This window comes from Cavia porcellus, unplaced genomic scaffold, assembly GCF_034190915.1.
Source record: "Cavia porcellus strain 051 isolate PalLab524CR breed Dunkin Hartley unplaced genomic scaffold, mCavPor4.1 scaffold_31, whole genome shotgun sequence".
Classification (NCBI taxonomy): domain Eukaryota; kingdom Metazoa; phylum Chordata; class Mammalia; order Rodentia; family Caviidae; genus Cavia; species Cavia porcellus.
The window spans coordinates 44091081-44104212 of NW_026947514.1; the positions used below are offsets into that span (position 1 = coordinate 44091081).

At 41.6% G+C, this 13132-nt stretch overlaps 1 protein-coding gene across 1 annotated transcript in view; it reads left to right on the forward strand.

Moving 5' to 3' along the window:
* Arid4a (AT-rich interaction domain 4A) overlaps positions 1-13132 on the forward strand; it is a 76750-nt gene that overhangs the window by 42275 nt on the left and 21343 nt on the right. The window contains exons 14-19 of the mRNA XM_063241536.1: positions 60-157; positions 948-1179; positions 3746-3996; positions 6471-6668; positions 10272-10356; positions 11577-11718. Coding sequence (XP_063097606.1) covers positions 60-157; positions 948-1179; positions 3746-3996; positions 6471-6668; positions 10272-10356; positions 11577-11718 — 1006 coding nt within the window. The remainder of the gene's footprint in view (positions 1-59; positions 158-947; positions 1180-3745; positions 3997-6470; positions 6669-10271; positions 10357-11576; positions 11719-13132) is intronic.

The window sequence follows — 13132 nt, forward strand, 5'->3', positions numbered from 1 at the left end:
CTATTAGTGTAGAAGATTACCCTTCGCAAATGTTAACAAACAGAAACTTAATTTTCCAGATCGATAGTGGTGCTGTATGGAAGCAAATTTATATGGACCTTGGCATTCCAATTTTGAATTCAGCTGCTTCCTACAATGTAAAAACTGCCTATAGAAAGTAAGTAATGTAATTTATTAAAGTATTTGCAGAAAACATTTTGCTTTTTATTTGTAAAAATTAAACTAGTATATTAGTCAACTTTCCCATTGCCAGGACAAGTACCTGATACACAGGGTGAAAAAGAAGAGAAGTTTATTTTGGCTCATGGTTCCTGAGGTTTCAATCCATGGTAGGCTGGATCCAAGGAGGAAACATCAGAGTGAAAGGCATGGCAGAAGATAGTGCCTGCCTTGTACCTAGAAACAGAAAGGAACAGGCCAGAGACCATAGTCCCCAAAGTCATGCCACCGTGACACATTTCCTCCAGCCAGCCTGCAACTCCAGATAGCCCATGTAGCTGCAAGGTAGCCCATCAATGAGGTTAGTGCCTTTAGCATCCACTCAGCACTACAGGAGTCTCTCAGTCTAATCGACAGGATTAACTGACACAAGAAGTATGCATCAACAAACACACACAAATGTTAGATAAAATTATAGAAAAGCTTAGGAAAATCAGGATGTGTTGTTAAATCCATTACTCTGTTTTTGAGCAAACAATTTTCAAGTCAGAACTGTGATTGCTGTGTTTTGCTGTCAAGAGTTTAGGTTTCTCAGGAAGGCATTTCCATTTATGGTTGGTATTTCCGTTTATAGTTCTGTTGAGACACCCAGAACTTACTAAGATGGAAAAACCACTTTTCAAGAAATGACCCAGAGTCTTCTTTTTTGAGATCTTGTGTGTTCAGTAATAATATTCAACTTTAATGGAAAGATCAAGACTTACTAAAATGAGGTGTTGTTTATTTAGGTATCTCTATGGTTTTGAAGAATACTGCCGTTCTGCAAATATTCGATTTAGAACCATTCATCACCATGAACCAAAAGTAAAAGTGGAAAAACAAGACTTCGACCAATCAATGGCAGAGGCCCTAAAAGTCGATCCAGAAATGCCGTCCGTAGAAGTAAAGAGTGAGCTGGAGGAAAATACTGATTCAAATAGTGAGAGTGAAAGAGAAGAGATCGAATTAAAATCTCCAAGGGTGAGTATTAAGAGTAATTTTGTCTGCTTTAGTTAAGCACTGTTTTTAAACTTTTATTGTGTGACATTTTCAGATAGACACAAAAGTGCTACAGTGCACCCCGTTTATTTCACAGAATTTAGTTATGCTTCAGGCAGACTATAGGTTAGCTGTTCCTAAATATATCCCACATTATTCCCTGTACTCAAAAAGCCCTTGTCTTGTTTTGCCATGTCTGTTCATTCTTGTCTTTAATCAATCAAGAAAATTCCCCTCCAAGTCTTCTGCTTAAATGTCATCTTGTTAAATCTTATATTGGCCACCTTATCCAAAAATGTAGCCTATTTCCTCTCTTGGGCATTCTCAGTCCTGCTAATATGGCTCTTGTCTATACTTTGCTTATGTGTTATTAGGGTTTTTTGGTCTCTTTCCCACATTCTGTGCTGTATCATACTCCATAAGCGTAGGGATGTGTGTGGGTGTGTGTATGTGTGTGTACACTCGCACATACAAGTGTTCAGTGCTGGGGATGGAACCCAGGACCTTCACACTAAGCTAAATCCCAGCCCACCCTCCATGCTTTTGAAACAGTTTGCCCTAGCTGCACTCAAACTTGCAATTGTCCTGGCTCAGCCTCCCAGAGGAAGGCTGGAATTACAGGATTACAGGCCTGCACCACCACACCCAGCTTATGTGCTGTTTTTCCTTGACAAATCCCAGGCACCTAAGTAATGCCTGGCACATGGAAGTACCATCAAGAGCAATAGGATCTGTGGCACAGTCACGTAGATCTGTCTTCCCTCTGTGCCTTCACAGCACTGTGGGCAGCGCTGCTCATGTGCACGCTGCCTTCATCTTCCAATCTTCATCTTCGGTTAACGGAAGATCTATGAAAGAGACGGCTGTTTTTCAGTGAAGTCAAATTTAGTGGAAGAGGTGAGATCACCTTCTGTTATTAGTTGTCCAGAAACTGTTTTCACACTGACCATTCTGATTGTCTTCTTATAAGTGAAATCTTCTAGTGAATTTCATGAAATGTCCAAACCAGTGTTTTTTTTTTCCTTTCAGCTTTTAACTTTATTTTCTAAATTGTGGTAAAATAAACATAACATACAGGTTAGCATCTTAGCCACATAAGGCCAGTCTGTTGGCACCATGCATTGTGCGACTCACCTCTCTCTCACATCCAGCTCCAGGATAGTCTCATCTCGAAAAACTGAGATCTTGCCTTTTGAACAGCAGCCCTTTCTTCCTCCTTCCCTCCACCCTTCACCACCACCCATGTCCATGCTTCCCATGTCCATGAGTCTGATGCATAATATTTGTTATTTCACTCACCATAATGTCTTCAGGGTTCATCCATGTGGCAGACTTTCCTTCCCTCTTAAAGATGAATGATATTGTATATCTTGTGGACATACTTTCTTGTATCTCAGAAAGAGCTTTCTCATCCTACTAAGATGCTACATTGTACTGTCTGGTATCAATAAATCTATCTTCACCAAGACTTTCTCTTACTTTCTACTACTACCAAAAGTACTGTTGCTGGGCATGGTGGCACATGCATGTAATCTCATCGCTTGGGAGGCTGCGGCAGGATTGCTGTGAATCTGAGGTCAGCTGGGGCTACATGGCCAGACTGAGTAGTGTGGTACATCCATGTGTCAAAGTATCCTCTTCATTTATCTGAATATAGAAGCCAGACTTCTGAAAATGAAGTCTGTGGGACAAAAGTACACAGAATTTGATAGGTACCAGTTTTTGTCATTGATTTACCTAACACACGGGTACTGGTCACTGTCTCGACATGAGGATACCGCAGTGGAGCAGTAGAAAAAATTTCTTCTCTTTTTGCCTTTAAAGTATAAATCACACCCAATAACTAGGGAAGAGTTTGCTTGTTGAGATATCAGTAATGAAGTATTCTCTTGTCCCTTGTGTGACCATCTCTTTTCTTTCAGTTGCTGTTTTCCCTGTGCTGTTGTGCAGGGACACTCTTGACAGAGAGAAAGCACCTAAAGGTTCCCAGCTTTGTGGGCAGCACAAGGCATTCCCGCGCCCCCACGCACCTGCAGAGACTCACTCAGATCCGCTCTCTGTTTTACTAAAATATGGTTACACACAAATACAGTGACAATGTGAAGTATATGTTAATAAACAGTAGATTGAGACCTCCCAGAGCTTTCCTGGAGGCCAGGGCTTACAGAATTGATGGTACTACTGTCGACCTTTTGTCATTAGCCTTTAGGGAATTCATTTGAAATCTTTACTGTAATCAAGAAGTACCAAAAACAGTATAACAAGGAGACTGATTTGCTATATCCTCAGACCCAGGAGGAAATTTCTATTTTTTGTATACTTTGTAGCAGGAGTCTTGATAGGTCTGGACATAATTAATGATAAAGATAAATTCTTTCAAAAAGAAGAAAAAGTACTCATGAATTGATTGGCTTATCTCAAGCCAGAGACCAGATTGGACATTGTTGTAAAGACTTAAAGGAAAGATGTGTTTTTCTGTTTTTTTGTTTCTTTTTTTTTTGTCTCTTGACAGTAATGACTATTATCAAGTTTTTCTCTCCTCTCCTAGGGCCGAAGGAGAATTGCTCGAGATGTGAATTCTATTAAAAAAGAAATTGAAGAAGAGAAAACAGAAGACAAATTAAAAGATAATGACACAGAAAATAAAGATGGAGATGACGACTATGAAACTGCAGAGAAAGAAGAAAACGGGCTAATACTGGGGAGAAAAAACACACCAAAGCCAAAAGAGAAGAAAGTCAGAAAGCAAGAGGGCTCCGACCGAGACTCAGAGGGCGAGGAAGAGAAGAGCCACGAGAGGTACTTTATCTTACGTTTGTTCTCCAGAAGCACCTGTCTCGGGTTCGACAGCGCTTCGCTCCTGCTAGAGATTCAGGGTTGAGGGAACATTTTCTTATTGGGACTTCCGTTCCTCTTGTCTAATGAAGGTGAGACACATTGTGAAGATGATGTGTATTGCCTTCCGGAATTGGAGAATACCCCGGTCGCACCATTTTAATAGCACTTGTGCCCTAAACAGTGGCCTCAAAGAAGGCTGCGCCACCCAGTCAAAAGAAAGGTCCTGCAGTTGACAGCAGGGAAGGGAGCTGGAGAAAAATGGAGGAAGTGGACAAGAGGAAACAGCGACAGCAAAAATTCCATTTTAAAAAAGGTACAATGTGGGAAAGCTAACAGACACGGGTGCACAGTACTAGCAGATGTTTCTGTGTGTTAGCTTTGATCTGAGACAGTTTTCCTTTTCAAGTTACTGTGTTAGAGTAAGTGGCATGCACCCCTGATTCAAGTTTATAAAAAACATTCTTGCCCCACATCTCACCAGTAAATTTTGGCTTTTTAATGTCCATCCTGTTTGCTGTTGAGTGAAAATGGTTTTTCCACATACTGGACATATATGGACTAAACTGACTTCAAAATAGCTCAAGGCCAGGCAGGCCAGCAGTGTGATGTCTGACCATGCTTGTCGGTAGCCATTCTGTAAATGTCAATGGATTTACTAATTTTTAGATAATACTAAAAGTCAAATATTAAATGAGGAATAACAGTATAACACTTATTTGAATTGTAAGCTCTCCTTGTAGACACTTTGTATTCTATTATGCAAGGCTAAATTGTCTCAAAGTTGAATTGGGAAACTGCCTTTGGGAAAAGTGACCTCCTGATTGATGCAGTCTGAAACCTAACTATGGAGAGAGAGATATTTAGATAAACAGGAACTGGTGAGCAGGATAGGTGATTAGTTTCTGTGTGAACAGGTACACCTCAGTGACATGCAAAATACCATAGTAAAGAGATGAAAATTCTGCAGTGCAGTGTAACTAGGGTTAAGAGTAGGAGACAGTAATTGGAGCTGAGCATTACACAAAATGGATCCATCCATATGAATAATATGTGGCCATGAAAGGACTTTATAACTGATGTGCAAAGGGAACAAAGATGTGCTTTAGTGAAAAATTTGTAGATGAGTATGAAGAATAATATCCTGTTTTTATTAAATAACAACTGGGTATGCAGGCAACAAATACAGTCCATATTCTTATTCCATATCAGGAATCACAGAAAAGGGGGACCTTTTTTTCTCATAGTGTTTTGAAATTACATCTCCAGGCAATTAATTAAAAGGTGTACTGAGTGAGAATACATTCCCATTGTAAATCAGCTGCCAAAGCTTGTTGGAGTTGTGTCCTCTGAAAATCACAAATTTAATGCTCTGTATTTATTATGGAGCACAGTAACTCTTAGGCTTCTAAAACTTATAATTCTAGCACTCTGGGAGGCTGGAGCAGGAGCATTGCAAATTTAAGAGTGCAGCCTAAGCATCTTACCAAGACCCTGTCTGAAAAAATTTGAAGGAAGGGATGGCGGTGTAGCTCAGTGTGAATGCCCTGGGTTAAATCCTTACTGTCATGCAAAAACCAACCAGCCTTGTAACATTTGGGTGGTTTTTAATGCAGTTGACTTCTGAATACCTGCAGGGCTAATTGAGACACACACACCAGGATTGAACCTAAGGCCTTGGGCTATTTAGGAACTCTACCATGAGTCACAGGCCACCTGGAGAACGTTTTATGATAAAAATATTTAAAATATTGTTGGACTTCCTATCTGAATCTCCCTTATGTCTGATTATCAAATCAAAGATGTGATGGGAAGAGAATGATAAAATAGAAATCAACCCAAAATATATATAGCTTTGTCCTCCTTGTTCTATTCAGTGTCAAGAAGGGTCCTCATATTTAAACATTTATTTGTTTCTGCATTAATGTGGGTAAAACCGCTAAAATATAAGTTAGCCAAAGACGTAATTATTAAGGTAAATAGCCCTTGTTCATATTTTGAACTGAAGCTACCAGGCTTACTAGGCACGATTCTAAAAGGGGCAGAATGTAATAATCAAGTAGATTTAAGCTAATTTTATTGCAGGAAGTTGTGCAGTACCTTTACATCATTTTCACATGCCAGAGGCACTTCAGTATCAATCTAGAGCATATTGTTTCTGTTGTACTGTATCAAAAGTGACTTGTTTGGCTCCATTCGTCATCAACTGTGGTTATTGATTGGTCTTTAAGAATATGGATTTACTTTTGGTACAGTGCATAATAAATTCCTAAGGAGTCCATAAAAATCTTCTCCTTCTCCTCCTTCTTCTCCTCCTCCACTGACATGTTATTAAGGTAAAGCTTAGGTTGTGAATATTTTGTACTTTGGGTTCTTTTTAGCGTATATCAATTTGTGTCTATTATTAGTAGCATTATCAGTGTTATGACTTACTGCAGGGAAGAAACCGAGAGCAAGTGTGACTCTGAAGGGGAGGAAGATGAGGAAGACACGGAACCCTGTCTAACAGGAACCAAAGTAAAAGTAAAATATGGACGAGGAAAAACTCAGAAAATTTACGAAGCCAGCATTAAAAGCACTGAAATCGATGATGGAGAAGTTTTATACCTGGTGCATTATTATGGCTGGAATGTCAGGTAAGCAAGAAAGTATTTCCTGAAATGGTGGCGTTTCAAAAAGATGAGTTTAGGGTTGTGACGAGCTAGAGTAAATGTGGTGTAGCTGTGCGTGGGGATCAACAGAGCTGCCCTGAGCCCTTGACATTCACACTGCTTTCCACACTGGCTTTGTAATTTTTTTTTGGTCTTTTTCCTTTATATTGGTACCAGGGATCGAACTCACGACCACCTGCTTGCAAGGCAGGCGCTTATGCCGCTCAGCTAAATCCCCAGCCCCTCCACACTGGCTTTGTACTGTCCACAAGGGACAGGTCAGGGTCCCATGAAGGTACCACAGTGTGTTCCGGGTGTCACACCTGTAGCACTCAGCTAGGCAGACATCGTGTGACTTACCTGAAATCAAGCAGTGCCAAGCATAGTAATAATGCTGATTCGGTTAATTAGCTAACAAGAAGGAATGCTAGAAAGAGCAGCACTGTGAGCTTCTGCTGGGGAGCTTTGGGCCTGATCAGTGGAAATGAGACTTCACTCATACTGGGTGCTATCAGGAAACTGAACTAATTATGTGATTAGTTTTCTTAATAAATCTTACCAGAAGGAGTAGAAAAGCCTAGGTCAAAGTTAACACGTTAACTAGTGAAGGAGTAGCAGTGGCTGATTAGGGGGAAAAGCTCTTAGACATTTTGGTGGCTTGGATATGCTTCTGTTTCTTTTCCCTGTTTCCAGACCTGATTAGGGAGTAATCCTTTTTTTAAGCAGTGCTGAGAAGTGAAGCTAGGGGCACTCTGCTACTGAGCTCTATCCCTAAGCCCTATTTCCACTCTTGCTTTTTGTTCCTGTTTGTTTGTTTTTAGAGACAGTCTCCTTGTGTAGTTCAGACTGGCCTTGAACTCACTTGGTAGTCCAGGCTGGCCTCCCAAGTGCTAGAATCACAGGCATGTACTACCACACCTACTTTGTTTTGTGTTTTGTTCTGTTTTGTTTTGTTTTGTTTTTTTCCAAATCCATTTTAGACAGAGGCACAGAGCCGACTTGTGTGATCTTACTGAGTTCTGTGAAATCGAAGCGCTCACAGCAACACCAATGCCCAGTGTCTTACTTTCTCATTGCTAGGAGAAAATGTCCAACTCCTACAAACAGAAGCAGCAGAGGTTTATTTTGGCTTTCAGTTTGTAGCAGTTTGAGCCCACAGTCAGGGGCTCCAGGTAAGGCAGCATGGCAGAGGAGTCTTGTGGAGAGAGATGAAGGGATGAGGAGGGAGATGGATCCTTCCAGGCCACACCCCCAGTGACCACCTCCTCCCACCAGGGTCTGTCTCTCAAGTCACAGTTCACTCTATAGTCCTGAGCATCACACCCCGTGAGCCAGTCACCTCCCAAAACCCCACTTACAAGCCCATGAGGCTTTGGGAGACATCGAGACAACCATATCCCCGCCCTGTTGCTCAGTCAGTTCCTGAAAGTCAGGGCCGCGTTCTTCTCTCCGTTAAGAGAACTGTGTGAGGTAGAGCCTGTCTACCCATTCTGCTCCTGGGTTTCCCTACAAACGAGATGTGTGTTTCATGATGCCTCAGTTTCCTCCTCACTGAATTGGAGAAAATAAAATGCCTGTTTGTAGGAAAGTTGGAAAATAAAGGTAATGCCAATATTAGCTTGTAAAGAGCTTTGGATACTCCCTGGCCCTTACTAGCTCAGTGACTGATAACTGTTTGTTTTGTTTTGTTTTTTAATTTGGCCTGATTTTAAAGGACATGGGCTTAATGAATTGAATGCATATTTTAAAATTTCTTTTCACCATGTGTTGCTGAATTCAGAGAGAAAGGACTACTCACCAGCGCCAGGTCACGCTTTGCAGTCGTAGCACTTTGTGGCCACCCTCCCTCCTCAGATTTTATCCAGGCCTTTAATATTTGTGTGCCTCAGTTCTGCTTTCTAGTTGTTTTCCTTCCTGCCTGCCTTGCTTGGCTTTTCTTTTTATTGTTTTTGTGACTCAGATCAGTATTTGCTTGTGTTGTTTAGGTTCTTGTCCTCATGAGGCCCTCTGCTGGTTTCTCAGAGTACTGATGTGTCCCTGAAAGCACGTGCACCTGAAAGGTCTGGTTCTGGCCTGCTTGTGGAGATACAGCCCTTATTGTCCCCGGTTCTGAATGTGAGGGACATCCTGATCTTTGGTTGAGTGGGGCTGCCATTGATGCCAGCAGTACCCCCATGACTTGGTCTGGGCGAGCATGGTCTGGACCAAGTTACCTGAAATCAGTCCTGGGCCTGTGAGATTCTGGAATTAAACAGTTAACTCTTCATTACCTCTGAATCAGTGTGTAACTCTTACTGCTTTTACCAGACTGTAGTTGGTTTTCTGACGTTTGTTTTTGTATGAGACCAGGTTGCATGGGATCTAGGCCTTGTTCTGTGTGCCCTGCATGTTTTCTGCAGCATCTGGCATGTTATAGGTCCTCTTAAATGCCAAGTGACCACTCTTACCAAATAAAGTACAGATGGATACCTAAGTCTGCGTAGTGCTCACAGCCAGTCCTGTTTCATAAGTTTTACATATTAAAAACAGGGGGGGAAAAAAACCCAACTTTTAGATATCAGACTAATCCCAAGGATTGATATCTATACTATGGTTTGAAAATCAAATCATTTTCACCTACTTAGGTGAAAACATGTAAAAATTGAAACCATGTCCTTACTTTGCACATTTCCATACTATCTGTTTGTAAAGTGAAGTTAAGGTTCCTCGACCTGTGAGTTTATTAGCATGGTACAGCTTAATGTGAAGACTGCCTGTAGTTCTAATACTTAAATATTCAGATCTTAGATTTTGATTGAATGCTATGTATTCCTGTACAAATATGTAGAAAGAAATGTGATTTAGAGCTGGGCTTGGTGGTGCCCATAATTCCAGCACTCTGGTGGCTGAAGCAGGAGTGTTGCTGCAGGAGTTTGAAGCCAGTATGAGTTATATAGTGGGCCTCAGTTTCAAAGCCTGCCCCCAAAATGATTCATTCCTAGTATTTCTAGAAAATTTAATTACTTAGCTTTGGCTGGGTAAGTTGAAATCCCAGAGCAACGTCAATCTTGGAAAAAGGTGCAGAAGAAATGAGTCTTCAGCTTGAGCTAAACATAACAAACTTACATAAAGAAAATCATGTGTCTCTTAAAAAGTTTAGGGCCTGAAAAGTGGTGCAGTTTGGAACAAAATTTTTATTAGAAATACTGGAAGCTTGAGAGAGTTCTTGGGAGGAAAAGAATTTATAGGATTTGATGAAGTAATCTGAAACTAATCATGTCCACAAATTTGCATTTATCTAATTTGTATTAGTTACTAATAGAACAAATGCCAGTACAGAATTTGTTGCTAATGTCAGATCTGTGGAAATTACAAAGAAATGCAGATAACTTAGACTCTACCTGGAGTTAGTGACCCACCCCACGCTCTCAACCTTTGAAACGGTCTCACGCCTTCCTGTGGAAGGTAGAATCGGTCCTGGGACACCAGCCTATGCCTTTCTTAGCCCTATCAGTGCTGGAAACGAACCATTTATCTCACTGCTGATTTTATTGTTGAATATATTCCAAACCAGATATCACTGTGAAATGGTAAATTTCTGTTTTTAAGGTATGATGAGTGGGTGAAGGCTGACAGGATCATCTGGCCTTTGGACAAAGGTGGACCAAAGAAGAAACAAAAGAAGAAAGCTAAGGTATTTTTATAGGTTCATACATTAGAATGATTTGAGTTGTATCTTTCCTTAAAGGCATTGTTTTCTTTTAGAGCAGTTAAAGGTTCACAGCAAAACTGAGAAGAAAGGGGCTGGGGATTTAGCTCAGCGGCATAAGCTCCTGCCTTGCAAGCAGGCAGTCGTGAGTTCGATCCCCGGTACCAATAAAAAGGAAAAAGACAAAAAAAAAAAACTGAGAAGAAGGTACAGAGATTTCCCAAACAGAGCCCCTGCCACGCCACCAGAGCACAGTCATGACCCTGTGTGACCACAGGATTTCCGTTGGCCAGTGAATACCAAAGGGGCCACACAGCTCCAGGGAAGGCAGATAAGCAGGGTCGTGTAACCAGTGTCCTGTCCTACAGTTAGATCCCAGATACCCTGTGCTTAGCCAGACCCCTCCCTTACCTGGACTTCACCAGGGCTGACTCTGCCCTGTGCAGAGTCCCACCTTTTCTGGAGTGCCGGGCACACAGTCATACAGCAGAGAGCTTTTCAGATCGGCTGCCTTCATTCAGAAGTATGCTAAGGTGTTCTGTTTTGTTAATTATTATTATTAAACCTTACATTCTCATTTCTTTGCTATAACCCAGGTGCTAATAAACTAAACATGTTAAATTCAGGCCCACGTTGTTTGATGGAGAGGTGGCAGCCAGTAATTGCTGTGGCCTGGGCCTCCGACTCACACCTGTGAGTCTCTTTCCTGCAGGAGGTTGGAGCCTGGCTGAGGAGGACACAGAGCTCAAGGGCCTCACTGGCGGTTGGAAGTCACAGCTCTGTTGTGGAGCTGGCTGCTACCCAAGGTTGAAGGGAACCACCAATTTTTTCAGAAATGTGAAATCTGATTTTTAAATGGGAGCAAATCGTAAAATTGTGAGCATGTGTGCTGGGCAATTGAGCCCATCCCCATTCGTTCAGTCTTCAGTCTTTGCGCTGGGGCCTGCCTTGTTTGTCTTTGAATCTCCATGTCCAAGGCAGCCGGGAAGGCCTGGCTGTGGGACAGCATGAGGTAACTGTGATGTCACAGGCTGCACGGAAGCAGGGTCCTCCGCCTGGGTCAGAAGAGGCCACTTAACTGTTCTTCAAGCACAAGTGAGGAGTCAACAGATAACTTTTTGTTTGTTTTTGTAGATTTCCTAGGAGAAGGAGACTATTTTCGTCAAGCGTTGGCTCTTCTCATGCATTTCTTTGTTGTTCCGCAGAATAAAGAGGACAGCGAGAAGGAGGACAGGCGGGATGAAGAGAGGCAGAGGACCAAGCGGGGCCGACCTCCCTCTCGTCCCACTCTCCCCTCTGGCCTGCCATTTGGGCTGTCCAGGACGGCCAACAGTGAAGGAAAATCAGGTACTGGGGTGGGAAGAGATCAAGTTTGAGGGCCACTGAATAGTTGAAAAGTCAAAGCTGTTTCTGTAGTCTTGCTTCACGTACCAGCGGGGCTGCCTTCTGAGAAATACGTGGTCCTTGTGCAGATGTGTGGGAGTGTCCTCCTGCCAAGTGTGTGGCCACCACACTGAGGCCGTGGCACCTAGAAGGTGACTGTCCATGTGTGCACTGTTGCAGACCAAAGCCTTACATTGTAGCAGCTGACTAAAACTGCCATTGTGCAAAAGCCTCTTAATTCACCCAGATTTCCTCTCTTATGATTCATACCGCAGAACTTAATTAGAAGCTAAAGCTTATTGTGCTGTATTTTTTGTTTAAAATTTAGGGATGCTTTAATCTTGAATGCCTTTTCTTGTGTAACTATCTCAGAAGTATTCCGTTTTAACAAGGGCAGATCACTCCTCAAACTCCCTGCCAGGTGCGTTTTCCCGTGAGGCATGGCCCAGGGTCTCCTTCAAAGCTGCATAGCTGCCAGCCAAGCTCACAGCAGAGGCATTGTTTTGTGATGAGTACAGGTGAAAATACTTCACTCTGCTTTTATGATTTTCTGCCTTTGCAATTTAATGCATTCTAAGTGCTTGTCTTACACAGCATCTCTTTCCTCAAGAGAGATGCATCTTTTCTCTTTACCACTATGTGCTGCAGTGTGGTCATAACACACATGCATGCGTGTCCACCAAGTGAAAGATACTCTCTTAGGTGGCATGTTCCTGTGCAGTGTACGACCTACACAACTAAACATTGCATCCTTACTAAACTACCCCATGGATGGGCCAGGGGTTTAGCTCAGTGACAGAAGCACTTGCCTAGTAACTGCAAGGTTGTGAGTTCAATCCCCAGCACCAAAAAAAAGGTGTATTAAACTGATCCATTAAAAAAAAAATAATAAACTACTTCATGAAGGAAGTCTTTTTTGAATGTGAGAAAAATGAATTTTTTATAACAACTGTAAAATAAAAATGTGTGCCTTTTCACTTGAAAAATATATGCAGTGTTTGCCTTTTTGAACTTTAGAATTTGAACATGATATGGGTAGAATGTTTATATTTCACAGTTCTTATGTAGCCTTGGAATTCAACTTTATTATTTAAACAATCATCTGATGTAAAAGGAATAATTTCTTTCACAAGCAGGTGGCTTGCCTGTACTTTCATGTCTGTTACTAAGAAGAATATTTAAAGTTTTGAGAATTCAGATGGCTCATTTTAAATGTCTCTTCAGAATTAAATGAACTGTCATAGTCCCTTCTTAGGACACAAAGTAATCAGTGTACATATTAATCAGTATCCGCTAGATTCTGGATCAAACCATTTAAGATACTCATATTTCATTACTAGTTTTATTATTATTACTATACTGTAATCTAAATAATATT